Source organism: Acinonyx jubatus, chromosome D4, assembly GCF_027475565.1.
Source record: "Acinonyx jubatus isolate Ajub_Pintada_27869175 chromosome D4, VMU_Ajub_asm_v1.0, whole genome shotgun sequence".
Lineage (NCBI taxonomy): Eukaryota > Metazoa > Chordata > Mammalia > Carnivora > Felidae > Acinonyx > Acinonyx jubatus.
The window spans coordinates 50,162,781-50,180,206 of NC_069391.1; the positions used below are offsets into that span (position 1 = coordinate 50,162,781).

The 17,426-nt window shown below is 41.1% G+C and overlaps 1 protein-coding gene across 9 annotated transcripts in view; it reads right to left on the reverse strand.

Annotated features, from left to right (window-relative positions):
- The window catches only part of ADAMTSL1 (ADAMTS like 1), an 872,819-nt gene that overhangs the window by 129,192 nt on the left and 726,201 nt on the right, over positions 1 to 17,426 (reverse strand). For all 9 annotated transcript variants that reach the window (XM_053205052.1, XM_053205051.1, XM_053205050.1 and 6 more), the window contains one exon: positions 12,460 to 12,670. In XM_053205052.1, the coding sequence (XP_053061027.1) occupies positions 12,460 to 12,670 (211 nt within the window). The remainder of the gene's footprint in view (positions 1 to 12,459; positions 12,671 to 17,426) is intronic.

Sequence of the window (17,426 nt, forward strand, 5' to 3'; positions counted from 1 at the left end):
TCTTATTTCAGTGGTTTTCACTGGGACCCCAGTCAAACACATTGTTTACATGTAACTTAATAGTTACAGTCCAGTTGCATGAAGGGAAAGGGAGGCCCCTGTGGCATCAACTATTGGCTGTTTTCCCAGTAGCCCCCTCCCTTGCAACAGCAAAGGAACCCCCAATTTTTAGCATGTCTAGCTAGGCACATGACTTTTCAGCATACACACTGTATTTGTTGATCTTCCTTGAAGATGCACATGGCTCTATGATTAAGTGCTGGCCAATGGGATATACATGGCAGTGTTGCGTGCAATTTTAGGGAAATAACCATGAAAAGAGTGTGGCATCCCCCCCTTCACTTTCCCCTCCTTGCTGACTGGAATGTGAACATGAGGTCTAAACTTTAACCTCCCATCTTGGACAGTGATAAGCAAAGAGATGGAAGTAGCCTGTCTTCCTGATGGTGAAGCCACCACATGGGCCCTGGATGGCCTGTGTTTAAATGAGAAGGAAATACTTTTCTTTCTTATTTAAGCCATTGTGGCTTTGGGTGTTCTGTCGCTTTTAGATTAGTTTCCAGTGGCTACTCTTTGTTGGGGCTACTTTCCTGACAAAGTGCTAGAGAGTGTTCTTTTTTCTTCAAGAATAGTCCTTTCCCTTTTACCTGCTGCCCTTGGGCTCGCTGGGGGGGGGGGGGGGGTTAGGCCTGGATATACAGACCTGAGAGTTTTTACGGGAGTGGCTTGTGCTGCAGCAGGGGCCTCTTAGGACTTGCGGGGGTCTGTGCTCAATGGCCTGTACTTGGAAGTGCAAGGGGGATTTGTGCTCATGGTCAAGGTTAGGATGGTGATTGAGTATGGTCAGAATGCTGCTGTGGCCCAGTGGTCACTGTCTCTTAGTGGTCCCAACCCTGGATGCACTTTAAAATCACCTGGGAGCTTTTAAAAAGTACTGAGGTCTAGGTCCCATCTCAGATCCATTAAATCAGAAATTTTGGGAAGTGCCTCCCAGGCATCAGCTTTTTAAATAAATAATAATAAAAAAGAAATCTCCCAAGTAATTCTGTAAACCAGGATTGAGAACCATCTCTCCAAATGAGCCATCTCTCCATCCCTCCACCATTTTCAATGGGAATAAAATAAACATGGAGGGGTACATGGGACCCAGAAGCCTCTGTTAGAACCAGTGATTGCTTGCAACTGGCCTATGCAAAACTGCTCTTTGTTTGCAGTTGTGAGTGGTGTAAGACCTCAGAACTACTGGAGAGAGGGAAGGGGAGGGGCAGAGAGAGAGAGGGAGACAGAGAATTTCAAGCAGACTCCTCACTGTCAGCGCAGAGCCCAATGTGGGGCTTGAACTCATCAACCATGAGATCATGACCTGAGCCGAAATCAAGAGTCAGATGCTTAACCGACTGAGCCACCCAGGTGTTCCACCCCCCACCTCTAAATATATTTTCTTATGGCTGGATTCAACTACCTAAACACTGTACAAAAAGAGAAGGGTAATGGTAAAGGCAAAACCATCCTGGGAGGTAGATCTTATCCCTACTGTACAGATAAAGAAGCTGAGGCTGGAGTGGTGAAGAGATTCGACTAAGGCCACACCTGGGCAAAAACTGGTTTACTTCCATTCTGTGCAACATTCACCCAGTTCCTCCTGAGCACACGCTCCCGGCTGGGAGTGTGGACACAGCGGGAGAGGAGCCCAAGATCAGCTTTTCTTTCTTGTGGCTGTAGGAGCTTCTCTCTGTTTGCAGTGGGAGGGTAGGCTGCTGCTGCTTCCCACTGAGGGCCCCTGGCCTCCTAAGCACCAAGCCTGCCAGAGCCTGGTCTCATCCTTTCTGCCACTGGAGGGGTGGTGCTTTGCAATTCAATCCTCAGCCTCCACTCTGGGACTATCCCTGACAGGCAGGAGAAGGTCCATGCTCCAGATCGGGGACACACATATCCAAATGGCTTATTTACACTGTGGTGGGCCTGGAAATGTATTTTCCCTAGAGATTTCTGAGCTGAAAGGCTACAGTTGAACACAGCTTCTAGGCTATGCCACAAAGTTGAACGTGTAGGTAGACCGTTGGAAGTGGTCTGCAGCCTGTTATTATTCATTACAGATCCAAACAGTTCCTTCCAAGGGCTTGTCTAGCATGTTGTTTAACCTTAATTAAGGAAAAATCTATGGCCTCGGAGCTCATGATTCAAGCTGTGAGTGGGCCAGGACTTAGGCTTCTCTGGTTCATTTTGATGACTCCCTGGTCTTTTCATTTTGACAGAAGCAAACCTTAATTTTAGTTCTTGTTTGGTAGAAGTTTACTTTACTTCTTCAATGCATTTTGTACCCACACTGCCCGGCACAGTGCCTCCTGCAAATGTAAATTCTCAATAAATATTTGTGGAATTGAAGTTGGTGGTTGGGGGAAATTTAAATTAGTGGCCAAGAGTTCCATTTGCTTAAAACATGCCTTCTTGCTATTACAGACAACCAAGGTTTTAAATTTGGTTTTATAGCCTTTTTCATGACTTCTTAGGCCAGTCTTCTCTTATTTCTATTGAATTCTCACTTCTAGCCAACCAGTTATTCCATCATCAGATTAGTTATAACCATTATCATTCAGCCCTTCTTAGGACTCTTTTATAATTAGACAACTAGCGATGTGAATTTCTGATTTCTAAAATTTGCCAAACTTAGGTAGGGACTGCGTTCTCCATAATTCTTTCTATTCTATGAATTATTAAAGTTCTTCCATGAACTTAATGCAATTTTGTTCAACAGGTAACTGTCTGGAAAAAAAAAGTTTATGCTGATGAGTCAAAATTTAAATCTTAATCTCTGACCTCTCCTCTATGTCTTAAATGTGAACAGGCATTTTTACCTAAATGTGCCCAGAATGGAACTTTTGATCTTGCCCTTTGAACCCTGCCCCAAATCCACTCTCCTCTCAATCTTCCCCATTTACTGGATGGTGCTATATCTAAGACAGAAACATGGGAAATATCCTTGAGCATTTCCTTTTTCTTATCACCTCTTCCCTGACACTCAATCTATGAGCAAATACTGTCAGATTTCCCTCCAAAATAAACTTGACCTCCACCACAAATAATAAATGAGGATATCATAATCTCTCATTTAGACTACTACAAAGCTTCCTAAACATGTCTCTAGTTTTCTCAGTTAGGTCCTAGTAGCATATAGATGGCATACTCAGTTTTGAAGACAGCTTCTCTCTCCTTCTGATGGCCTGCTGAAAACACCATTGGTTGAACACAACTAGAAGCCAAAAGGGTAGAGTCTATCTAGGTTAGCCTTCTGAGATACAGATGGAAAGGCAGAGTGGACCTATAGGAGCAATGGAAGATATTCAGCATATCTACAATCTATTCTCCACACAGTAGCAAGAATGATATTTTCAAAGCATAAATCAGATCACAGAATTCCCATGCTTAAAAGCCTTCAATGACTTTCCTTTATGATTAGAATAAAATCCAAACTCCTCTATCCCTGACCTGCAAATTTCTATATGCTCTGGTCCCTGCCCTGAAGGAACCTTTGAGACTGTCTAACTCAAATTTTAAATTCATTCATTCATTTGGCAGAAATTTATTCAGTACCAGTCATAGACCAAACATGGTTCTAGGTTTTTGGTTGTAGCAGTGAACAAGAGAAACCAGACACACCTCTGCAATCTCATCTCATACAATTCTTCCCTTTCCCTGTATATTTTGGCCTCACTGGTTGTGTGTGTGTGTGTGTGTGTGTGTGTGTGTGGTCCTTGCACATCCTAAGCTTATTTCTCCCACTGGACCTTTGCACTTGCTCTTCTCTCTACCTGGCTCACTCTCATCATACATCTTCACATGGTTGAGTCTTTCTAATTATTCAGGTTTAATTCCATTCTCATCTACTTGCAGAAGCCATTCTTTAAAAAAAATTTTTTTTAATGCTTATTTATTTTTGACAGAGAGGGAGAGGGAGAGAGGGAGAGAGAGAGGGAGAGAGAGAGGGAGGGAGGGAGAGGGAGAGAGAGAGAGAGAGACAGACAGACAGACAGACAGACAGCGAGCATGAGTGGGGGAGGGCAGAGAAAGAAGGAGACACAGAATCTGAAGCAGGCTCCAGGCTCTGAGCTGTCAGCACACAGCCCGACGCGGGGCTCAAACTCATGGATTGCAAGATCATGACCTGAGACGAAGTCAGATGTTCAACTGACTGAGCCACCCAGGTGCCCCTTGGAGAAGCCATTCTTAACCTACTAGCTAGGCAAGCCAAAGCAGTCTCTATTCTGTCACCTCATTTTATGTATTCATTATTTTTTGTTTTTAAATACCTCTTTTAAATAGGTCTCATCCCTTTGGAAATTATCATCCGTTATCTTATTAGCTCTATGAAGAAAGGGATTTTGGTTCTCTTGTTGCTCATACTAGTGCTTGAGAATTGCATTCAAAAATTTCCCCAGCATGATAGTGTTACATCTTGAGTAGGAGACCTTAGGATTGGATATCTCCAGTTTTCCTCTACACCCTATTTTTTTTCTTTTAAAATTAATGATTTTTTTCCTAGTAAAGAAGTAATTAGGGCATGAGCTAAACAGCAAACTGACATTTTATAACTGATGCCGGAAGAATGTGACATCTAGGTATGGTCCATAAATATGTGCACTGTAGTGAAAATGCAGTGTATTTATCTTTGAGAAAACTAATAGCTGATTCATAAAATCATTACTCCCTGAACCTCAAAATTACATTAAGCCACTTTTCTTCCAATCCTTTGATTATAATTCACAATCAAATTCCCCATGGGTCCTATTGAGTTTGTTAGGCATAAAGAACACGCTCTTGAAGTTTCTGTTACATGGTGACAGACATTTTAGTCACTTCACTAGTGACACTGGATTTGTGGGATTACAGATCTCTTCAATGCTTGATGGCTAAAATTTTCTTTTCTAACTATCTAAGAAGGCACAGGGGCTTCCGTTCAATGTGAGTAAGTGTTCCAAAAATAAACGAGTAGCTGCATAAGAACAGCTCTCTGATCCAAGCTGCTTAGTTAGAACTTCTTAGTGAATGTGGCAATAAGGAAAAATGCAGGCTAATTTTCTCTCTCTTTCAAATTGAGGAAATAGATGATAAAAATAATTGGTCCACCTATCGGTGGAGATGAAATAAAATTGTGCTATAGAGGGTGACCACTCATGAAACATAATCTAGCTGGGTCATCATTTTGCAGATAGGACTGATTTCAGGGACAGGCCCTTAGGTGACTCCTGCCGGCAATGTGCAGAAGTCTGTGACAATGTGATGACCAAGCAGTTACAAGAAAATGTAAAGAAAATTAGCTTGTTTCAAAATTTGATCTACCCAGAAAACTTTCAGGAAATTCTTAACACCTAGGAGGTCAAATTCAGACTCCCGAGAATGCCCTTGAGAGCCCTCATGCTCTGACCCATGCTGAGCTACCCAGCCACATTCCTTGGTGGCCTGCCATGGGGACAATTTGCTCTTCCCTGGGCACACAGATGCCTTCTCTGCTCAGGCCTTTGATCACCTTGTTCATTCTGTGAGCAGTGCCCTTTGCCTCTTTGTCTATCCAGAAATTTCCAAGACACCTTTGAAGGACCAGTTCAAAGGCTCAAAGAATGAGTCACCTCCCACCCTGACTTGACCTGGAAGGGTGCTACATGTCTTCTATAAGGGCTACTTGTTTATGTGTCTGTGATTCCCCCCACCCCCCCACAGGATTACGCATCTTTTGAGGAAAGGGAATGCACTCATCTTTCTATTCCCCGGTGCCTAATGTAGCATCTGGCAAAGAGCACACACTTCATAAATGTTTGTTGAATTGATGATTGGATGAACAAAAGAGCCAAAAATCCAGATGTTTAAAAGACGTGACACAAACATCCAGATGATAGGCTGAACATCCACCTTTTATCGAGCTGTTTTATCATTAGCCAGGAGCTGTTTCTAAGTAAGTCAGCAGTGGGTTTTAGCCAGACGCAACGTGTCCTCTGCTGGGTGCTGTGACCCTCCAGGTGTGGCAGATAACCATCCAGCTAAGTTACTATTGTCAGGGATGTTTGCTCTTAAACACTTGCCTCATCTTTGCTCAGAAAGTTTCCTTGCTGTGTTTGCACGGCTGAAAGGGTGTCTTTAGAAACTTTTAAAAACTACAGATAAAATTTCAAATTAATAAAGTTTCCAAAGTCTGCGACAACTTTGGGAACGTGTTGAGATTACCTGATGAGGTAGATCTCTAGTACGGGTATTATTTTTAAATACGTGCCATAAACAGAATAAATAACAACAAATAGTATTTATGCTAATGATTATCCTTGCTGCCATACATGTTTCATGCTATAAGGTCATAGATTCACTAGTTTTATAAGAAAGTAAAAAATATACAGTAAGGAGAGCATTTAAAAGTTAGGTTTCTATATAAAACTACAGTGGCCTAAGCGTCCTGTACTTTGAACGATTTTCCCGTGATCACATGTTAAGAAATTCTGCCTGTATTGACACCTTTGGTTTCATGTTGGTAGCCTTATTTACTGAGAGCTGAGCTCATTTCCTTGGTCCCTCAAGTCATATCATTGAGCCCAACACAAAGTGACATTTATATTCTTTCTAAGGTCAGCTTTCTAGTTTTAATGTGTTCTACTTATAGTTTCTAACTCATTTCATTCATTTCTTCATTCACTCATTCATTCTTTCATCAAACACTGAGTACTTGCTGAGTCCCAGACACTGTATTAGGTGCTGGGAATTTAAGATGACTAAAACCTGGTTGCTAAGCCTCAGGTATTTGCAGTCCAGTGAGGGAGAAAAAAATGATCAAATGTGATCAGTTTTACAAAAGTGGGAATACAGAGGAGAGGCAACTAAGTCTTTCTGGAAAACTGGGGAAGGCTCTGCAGGAGAGGGGACACATGAGGGGTTGGCCCGGGAGATAAGGAGTGCCCACGGAGTCAGATTGCATGTATACAGACCCAGGGTATGAGGGAACATGGGTATCTCTGAGGAGACCTGAGAAGGTAGAGGATAGAGTTCATGGGGAGGTTGCAGTTGGGAAAGGAGACTGAGAAGCCGGCTGAGGGGCAAACAGTGAAGGGCATTGGGCATATCTGGATACAATCTCAAGATCATCGGGTGTAACATAATCCAATTTGTAGAAAATTATTCAGGCAATGAAGGCTGATGGGTTCCAGAGAGTACTGCCCTGTGAGCCATTAATAGGTGCACCATGGAGAAAAGGTTCCAGGTCATGTAAGTCTAAATAACACTCCATACCATACCCTGTTTGGGGGCCCTCAGCACATATTAATATTTTAAAGGCTCAACAGAAGGCCTGTAGTAAAGAACAACTGTACCAAGTTAGGAAACAATGGATGAGAAGACAATTACAGGGACACACCAAGTAAAAGGCTGTTTGTGATAGTTTGGTTAGTTGTGAGGACTAGAACCAAGGCAATGGGTTAGAGAACATGCTAGAAGGTAGTATGCCCTGTGAAGGAAGAAGAGGTCTGCTGGCAAACCCAGGTGACTGGGTTATCAAGCTTGGTGTTAGACCTTTGGAATTTGATGTAACTTTGTGATATGCAAGACTGAGAGGTTCAAAAGGCTGGTAGAGACAGTGCTTGGTATACAACAGAGGTCAAACTGAGCCACAGTGAATTAGGCCTCAGAGAAACAAAGAAAATGAAGCCTGGAGTCTTGCTCAAAATTACTAAATGAGAACAGAATTTATACCCCAACTATTTTGTGGATTAGAATCACCTTGTTGATCTAATCCGAAATGATCTTTCTTAACCCTGGACACACAAGTGGTGTCCAGTGTATCTTCTGGGTTTAATATTCCTGTTACCGTGTGAAGCATGGGGCTGCAAAACCACTGAAATCCAGAGCAATTATTACAAAAAGTCTTCTGCCAATAAACAAAAACAAAAGCACCACACATGTGACATTTTACTTCTAATCTCTGTTTTGCTTACATTTGTTGTTGATTCTAAAGGTAGGATCAAGTGTTCATTTCCTTATAAAACACACTGCCAAAACTGAGATAAACATCCTAATAGATATTTTTCCCCCTGAATATAATGTTTTAAATAAGCATGGTTTCTAAATTATGAGAATTTATATTTTAGTCACTGGAATGTAACAAAACTGATGACTCAATTGATTCTTCCTGCCAGTCTACAATCCTCGAATCCAGACCAAAGTCATTCTTTTACGTGTGTGTGTTTAAATCCAAAAAATGAAAAAAGTGGAGTCTCAAGCATTTGTAGTTGTCATTAAAATTTCTCTTTTTTCTTACTATTACTAGCCGTGACTCTGCTCGCATATACCTTTTTATATAGCTAAACTATAGGCATTTTGAATTGTAACCCTGATTAAAAAAACGGTTTATAGGGAAATGGCCACATAATCATAGTTTTAAGCAAGGGAGAAAACAGGGGCCGTGGTGACTGTTTTAGTCTCTGCACAGATGTGTGCAATATGTGTGTATAGTTGGTGGACACAATCCTGATCATAAAACATGCATAATACAGAGAAATATAAATTATGCTTCAGAGTGGACTCCCTAATTCACTTCAGTTAACCCTTCTAGCAACTATCTCTTTTCGTCTCATTTCTCTTTTCCATTTATTTTTTAGAATAAAAATGAATAAAGAAAGATTGGTGCATGTGAAGCTCACAGATAGTGGTGAGTGCAGTGGTAATTTAATTTTAATCTCAAGAATATTGTGCTAATAGAGACTAATGCGTAGCCCAAAATATAGAAGACTGGCAGGCTGAACAATGACATCTATGTCCTAAAATCTGGAACCTGTGAAAATGTCATCTTACACGGTAAAAGCAACTTTAAAGATGTCATTAGCATTTTCAGATGGGGAGATAACTGGATTATCCCAGTGGGCTCAGTGTCATTACAGTGGTCCTTATAAGAGGGAAGAAGGAGGATCAGAGTCAGAGAGAAAGGACAGAATCAGAGGTTGAAGTGAGGCACTTTGAAGATGGAAGAAGGGGCCATGGGCCAAGGAAGCAAGCAGCTTCTAGAAGCTGGAAGAGGCAAGGTAATAGATTCTCCCCTAGAGCCTCCAGAAGGAACGCAGGCCTGCCAACACCTTGATTTTAGCCAAGTAAAACTGATTTCAGACTTCTGACCTCCAGGGCTATAAGACAGTAAATTCACATTGTTTTAAGCTGCTAAATGTGTGGTAATTTGTTATAGCAGCAACAGGAAACACGCACAGATTAACTGCCCTGGATAAGACAACAAATAGTGAGCTTTATGTAAACTGCTGATTTTAGGGCTGGTGTTAGATTTCCTCACAATTTAATACTTTGAAGGAAATGGTAAAGAGGTCTTAGGAAAGCTGAACTGCATAGTGGAAAAGAGAAGGGGTTTTGAGGCATACAGGCCCCCTTTGCTATTTATTGGCCATGTGACCTGGGGCAAGGAACCCTCTCTGAGCCTTGTTTCCTCACAGGATTGTTCTGAGTGGATTAAAAGAGAAAATATGAGAGCAGTAGAAAGAGTTCTGCTACATGAAGTTTGAATTCATGCTAACTTCATAGTGCTCTACGTCCCTCATCTGTGGTACAGGGAGGACAGTAGTAATGATCACATAGGGTAGTGAGGATTAAGTGAGTTAAATATGTAAAGTGCCTAGAACTTGAAACATAGTAAGTGCTGCTTTTATTAAAAAGAGAAGCAGGTCCTGAAATGGGGTAAGTGCTCAATAAATGGACTGGCAGACTTGCCGTGGAATTTTTCAGCACCATGCTCTATGCTTTACATACCTGAGACTTAGTCTCTGTCTCATTGACCTTAGGGTCTACTCAAAAGTCATGGAAAAGTGCTCACACAGTAAGGTGGAATGTGACTGTTCAGTGAGCAGCACTGACCATGAACACCATGTGCAGGAAGATAGCAAGGGGTCCTGGTAGGAGAGGTGGGACTCCTGCCTGATTTGACAAGCAGAGGGGAAGGGAACTGCGTGTGGGCAGGGACAAGCATGGGCCATTAGGAATGTACAAGCAGGGGTGGGAGAAACATGGTGGGAGATGGGCAGGAGCAGACGTGCAGGGGGATGTAGGCCTGACCATGCCATTTGGCTTTACTACATGGCAATGGAATGTCACTGAAAAAAATCCTAGCAGAAGACTGTCATGATCAAAGTGTCTCAGATTGAGAACAGTGGTTCTCAATCATGGTGCTATAACACAACCAGTGTTTTGTTATTTAGTTTCATTATTAGGACCTATAACCATAAAACAAACTTATCAATAAGATATGAGGTCAGCATTTTCAGGGCTTGTGGGGCAGTATTCTTGATCTAGTCATTCATTTTTTTCATTCAGTATGTATTTTTTCCAGAACTATGTACCTAACAGAGACACAAGTTAATAATATGGGGACTTAATACAGTAGTGGAGGTTGATGTGCATTGATTTCTGGTCTTGTCTTAGGGTTGGCATTAGTTTGTGTTACAGTTTGAGGTCATGGATTCATTCCAGTTAAAATCAGTATAAAATTAGTATAAAATCAGTATAAAATCAGGAGACCTGGGGTCTGCACCAGGCTTTATGATCTTGGGCAAGACAATATCTGGGCCACAGTTACATAATGTGTAAAACAAGAAGACTCCTATATAATTCCTGGTTGCTCTTTCAGCCATAGTAGTCTTTAAAACGGGGTATAGTGGAAACAATCACATAAAACTGGCTTGATGGCCAACCCTAGATTTGCTACCTGCATGAGCCCAGTTTTCTCAAACCTAAAACGAAGATAATAAAACCTACTTTCCACTGATTGTTGTGAAGATTAACTTCAGTTAGGTAATAATATTTCTTAAGAACACTGGTACACAGGCATTCAAAATATATAACATCCTCTTGATTTCTCAAAACTGTCACATAGTAGCATGGTATTTATGAGCTTAGCCACACAGATATTTAAGTCTAAAAGGAAGTAGTCAATATCTTTTTCCAGATGCTTTACATTTTAGAGTTTTGCTCACTGATTACTCTTTGATTCTTTGGGTGCTTTGTAAATCACAGTCCCAAGATGGGCAGAGAGAAGGAAGTGGCTTTGCCAAATGATGGTGGAAAAAGCATGGGAACGCATGGCAGTCTAGAAAAGGCAGCCCCCCCACCCCCGCTGCCCCCGCCCACCTCAGCACTAAGGCAAGGGTATATAAGCTGCAATGCTCTCTCCTCACTTGGGTAACCATATAATTTATCATTTTAATTGGGACACTTTTGAGAGGGAAAACTATTTTAGCAAAACTGGGATGCATGTCCCCCTTCACCTTTCAGGCTTACTTTTTGTGACCATTGTTGTCACTTTAAAGATATACCTGATATCCTCATGAATAAGAAATGCAAAATAAGATTCTATCCAAATAACCTAAAATTCCTCTGTTTTAAAGGCATGCAAAAATTATTTAATTAAAATTTGATAAATATGTATTTTCAATAGAATATTATGATATTTGTATTATTATAATGTATGCTTTAGAGTGGGGTTAGCAAACTTTTTCTGTAAAAGGACAGAGCAAATACTTTAGGTGTTGTGGACTAAATGGCCTCTGTCACAACCATGCAGTTCTGCCCTTCCAGTGCAAACACAGTCATAGACAATACATAACAAAAGAAATGGGCATGGCTGTGTTCCAATAAAACTTTATTTATAATAACTGTCTATGAGATGGCCCTGGTTTTGGATGGCAGTTTGCAACCCCTATTGTTTTAAAAAACAATAGTTCTTAGAGCTTGGGAAAATTTTAAAAAGTCTGGAATTGGCTTGATTTCTAATATTTTATTTTGGTAATTATTTTTTTTAAAGTTTATATATTTTGAGAGAGAGAGAGAGAGAGAGACAGCATGAGTGGGGGAGGGGCAGAGAGAGAGGGAGACAGAGAATCCCAAGCAGGCTGTCAACACAGAGCCCAATGCTGGGCCGAAATTCACAAACCATGAGACCATGACCTGAACCGAAATCAAGAGCCAGACACAACCAACTGAGCCACCCAGGTGCCCCAGTAAGTAACTATATTTAAAAGAAAAAAAGATGAAAATTCATTGCCTAGGACCCTTACTTCCTAGAATTTTAAACAGTAAAAAACTAGAAAGGGCACAAATTCAGAACAAATGTAGCTTTATGGAAAACCTATCACACTGTCCTTATTTAAAAACTTTTTTTCTTAGCTTGGTGAAAACTCTGTTGTGCATATACTCAGTTTAACAGATGGGTCTTGAATTGCTGTTGGAGGACACTGGTGCAAAACCATAGAAAGAGGACAGTATTTATGATGAAAATATCTGGATTTGAATAAGGTTGAGGGACTACTAAGAAAGGAGGGAGGAACAGACCTGGAACCTTCCTTTAATGGGACAAAACTCCTTGAAGAGAGGGTTCCCTGTCCTGAATCAGAGCTGTACACACCAACTCCAAAACTGAGTAGCCCCAGAACTCACTGGCTGCCACTGTGCCGGGTCCCAGGCTGGGGGGCAGTTGAAGCGGTTACAAGCTTGCACTGTGCTGGGCTTGGGCTGACGACACAGCTCATCGGCCAGGATTACAGTTTCATTCATCTCTCTGGAAAGTAGGTGGGAGCAGAAGACATCTCTGGTCTGTAGGCCAACCCCACAGGTGAGACTGCATGGACTCCACTTGCCAATTTCCCACCTGGGAAGAAATCAGAGGAGACGAGGACACGCTTAGTACCTGTGCAGAGAACATCATGACGTCAAGTGTTGCTAATAGAGTAAAAATACATACCTAGGAATGTGGTAAGTTCCAGCATAAGATTGGCTAAGAATTCTATCCCAAGCCTAGAACCCATCCTCTCCTTGGTGCTCTAGAATTCTTTTACGATAAACAAAGTAGGTGATAAAATGGAACATCCATTTTTGCCCGTAAAATCACCAAGAATGGTTATAACTGGGTCTATTTTGATAAAATATACAAATTTCATCAAAATAAGCAGAGGTATGATAGATATGACATAGGTTTGAGCACAGAAAGGCTTTGGGCACTACATCTTGAACAGTAGGTCTAGAAGAAGCTTTTCTGCTAATTTGCCTAGTCCCCATTCTTAGCAAGACTGAAAAATTTGTGGTTTTTTTTTTTTTTTTTTTTTTTTTGGCTTCAGAGTAAAAGGTCATTGGCTCCAACTTCCTTCAAGCTTCCATCACAGCATAGAAATGCCTCTGTCTTATGTATAAATATCATCACCACCTAGGACTGGAGAATGTAACAAAAATGAAGGTTGCTAAATAGATCAGTCTTCTTGAGGGGAGCTAAGTGGAGAGAATGGCTCATTATCTGGAAGTAGAAGTCAAATACACACAGAGGAGTTGAGTGCATAATTGGCCATTCCAAATGGCCAAGTCTTGCGAAGTAACATTTACAGTGAGCTGCGGGCCTATAAAAACAATCCCATTCCATTTCCCTGTTGATGCAGCCTCCAAAATGGGAATGATAAGGAAAAGCTAAGTTGCCTGGGCTTGGAGTGGGAAGTGTTCTTTAATGATCAGTGTTAGAAAGTTCTATTTACAATGTGAGGCACAAAAATTCTACAAACAGGAGTTAGCCAAGAAAAGCATGGCAAGTAGGTCCTTAAGTAGCTAGGCCCTCCTGGCTTTTGTAGCTAGCCTTGAAAATCAGCTTAAAAACCTTTGGCCTTAATGTTTTTCATTAGACTGCAAAACTGAGTGCACACTCTCTTAATCTCCTTCTGCTACTCTGATCTATAACTACCTTACCAGCTCCTATTTCCACTACCTCCTCTCATCTATCCTGTGTTTAAGTCATGTACGTAGCAAACAACTTCATTATTCTCAGCTCATGCCCTCTGGTTCTCTAGTTCTGTCTTTACTCAAGCTGTTACTCTGAATTTAGAATACTTTTTGTCCTTTCCTGGTCCATCCTTTAAGATGTCTTCCATTTCTCTGTATCCAAATTTGACCCACGTTTAAAGGATTGTGCCCCTACCTGCTCCAGACACTGATCATTTTCCTAATTATATTACAGTTATTCTGCCTTAATGTTAAGGGCCCTATTGGAGTATATACCTATTGAAGGCAAGCTCTGTGAGTCCGTTTTGTATCACTCACAGTGTTCATTTTGGCCCCTTCTAGATAGTTAATGTACATGGTTCACAATTTCCTGATAAATGAACAAATAGAAGGGACTTACCAGCATAGTGGGCACTTTATACCCATTATCTCATTTAATTATCTCCAAAACAACATGAGATAGGCTCTACTGACTTCTCCCACTTTATATTTGAGGAAATCTGAAAATTCAAGATGTTGATTTGCCCCAAACCCATAATTAGTAAGTAGTGAATCCAGGATTCAAACTTGGGTGTGTCTGGCTCCAAAGTCTTAGTCCATTCTATTGTACCACGCTGTTTCCAGGGAATACGTTGAAAACTGTTCTATAAACATTCACAAAGTTTTAAATGAATGGAAGAGAGGCTGGATTGAATATGTATTTCTTTTAGATCCTTGTGTGAATTTCTATAAACTTATTTTTAGATTTCTAGTTTGGCTTAATTCCTAGCTTTAAAATGTTGTGTTTTACAATATATCCACACATTCTTTGCTGTCTCTCCCTTCTAAAGATGAAGCCTTGAGTTTGGTTTGAACTTACTGGCTCACTTGCAAGGAATAAGATTAAGCAGAAGTGATGCTATGTGACCTCCAAGGCTAACTCATGAAAAGGATATATTTTCCATTTGGCTCTCTCTCTCTTTGCTCACTCTGGGGTAAGTCAGCTGTCACGTCATGAGGACAGTCAGACATTCCTCAGGAAAGTCCACATGCAAAGGAACTGAAGCTGCTCACCAAGAGTTGGCACCAACTTGCCAATCACATGAGTGAGCTACCTTGCCAGCATATCCAGTGGACTGGGTCTAGCTTCCAGACGATTGCAACTTCATAAGAGACCTTGAACTGCCTTTCCAAGCTTCTCCCAGATTCCTCACTCATTAAATGGTGAGAGGTAATAAACACTTATTTTTGTTGTGAGCTACCAGGATTTAGGGAAATGTATTAGGCAACAATAGACAACTAATACAAGTACATACTCTCTCCTCTGAATATGTGTATGTTCATCAAAAGACATATATAAGAATATTCAAAGTGGCACTATTCATAATAGCTCTAATGGGGAATAATTCAAATGTCCATCAATAGCTGAGTGGATAAAAAATGATGATATATTTATACAATAACACAGAACAGTGAGAATAAACTTCAAAAAGAAGCAACGTGGATGAATCTCACAAACATAAAATTGAGTAAAGAAAGGCACAAAAGCAAAGTTCATACTATGCTGTCATTTATATGAAGTTCAAAACATAAAACGAATCTATGATGTTAAAATCAGGATGTAGTTCCCCTTGGTGGACGATAACTAGAAGAGGAGACTTGGGGGGAGGGATTCTGGGATGTTATCTTGATTTGGGTGCTATGTCTGGATCCACTTCGAGAAAAATCACAAAGGCACGCATGTAGGATTTGTACACTTTTCTCTATGTTTGTTAAGGTTCAAAAAAGGATGTCTTCCAGGGTACCTGGGTGGCTCCGTTGGTTAAGCATCTGACTTCGGCTCAGGTCACGATCTCACAGTTTGTGGGTTCAAGTCCCGCATTGGGCTCTCTGCTGTCAGAGCACAGCGTGCTTTAGATCCTATGCCTCTTTCTCTCTCTCTCAAAAATAAATAAACATCAAAAAAAAGGGTGTTCCCCCCAATTTTCAGTAAAGTTCTAATATGTTGTGGCTATAAAACAAAATCCAACAACCGTGTTCAATGCTGATGACCACAATGTGTGTGTTTCACAAAGGAGCTGCCTACACAGTGAATGTTGTCCGAGGTTAAAACCTGTCCTAGTATGGACTCTGCCCTTCTAGTGCCCCCACTTATGCCTTCACCTCTGGAAGAAATTGGGTCACTGGGACCTTGAAGCAGAGGCCTTTTGGCAGCCATGAGGCCACTTCAACACTGTTCATCAAATCACAAAACAGACATATCTGCCTACCCATGATAAAAGTATATTACGTTTTCAAGGGAGGAGGTCAGCAGAAACTATTTGTGTATTAAGCACTTTGCTGATTCTGGGTTGAAAGTATTTGGATCAACTTAGGCCAAAGGGGAGGAGAAAGGAAAACAGAGATTCTCCCCCTATTTGTCTGTGTAGGGGCTACAATTGTGAGCCTTGGGTCTGGCCGGATGCTTGCCTTCCAGCCTTCTGTGCCTTTGGCTGTTTCTGAGGGGGTGCTGCAGCCTTGGGGAGTCACCCTTGGGGTGGGATTGGCTGTGTCTTGCAGCCTGTGAGGCACTTACAGGCCTTGCTGAGATTCTGGGGCCTGGCTTCCCCACAAGCCCAGCGATGCGAGGAGGCAGCCGCTCAGAGGATAGGGCATTATGCTTTTCCCCTCACATTGCCTGGTTGACATTTACTTATCTCTGTCTTCGCTGACAATGTTACTTCCTCAGGGATGGATCCCTCAACTGGGTAAAATTCGCCTACTATATAGTCTCATTGCTACCTCCCCCTCTGGAAATTATCAACACTCACAAAAATTTATGGTGGTAAGAACACAATATCCTCTTAACAAAATTTTAAGTGTACAATACAGTATTGTTGACTATAGACACAATGTTGTACAGCAGATCTCTAGAATTTACTCCTCTTGCTTAACTTTATGCCTATTGGTGAGTAACTCCTCCTTTCTCCCCTCATCCAGCCTCTGGGAGCCACCATCCATTCTTTGATTCTATGAATTGACTGTTTTAGATATCACATGCAAGTGTAATCATGCAGTATTGTACTCATGTAACTGGCTTATTTCACTTAGCATTATGTTCTTGACGTTCATCCATATTGTTACACATTGAAGACTTTCCTTCTTTTTAAAGGCTGAGTAGTATTTTTTTGTATGTATAAACCACATTTTCTTTATCCATTCATCTGCTGAAGAACATTTAGATTATTTCCACGTGTTGCCTATTGTGAATAGTGCTGCAGTGAACACAGGGGTGCTAATATCTCATTGAGATCCTGACTTCAGTTCTTTTAGATAAATACCCAGAAATGGGGTTGCTGGATTATGTAGTAGTTCTATTTTTAATTTTTTTCAGGAACCACTATACTGTCATCCATAGCGGCTATACCATTTTGCATTCCTACTCAACAATACACAAGAGTTCCAATTTCTCCACATCCTTGTCAACACTGTGGTCCTTTGTTTTATTGATGATAGCCATCCAGACAGGTATGAGGTGATATCTCATTGTGGTTTCAATTTGCATTTTCTGATGATTAGTGATGTTGAGCATTTTTCATACACTGTTGGCCATTGATATGTCTTTTTTTAGAGAGATGTCTTTCAAGTCTTTAGCCCATTTTAAATTGGGTTATTAGCTTGCTTTG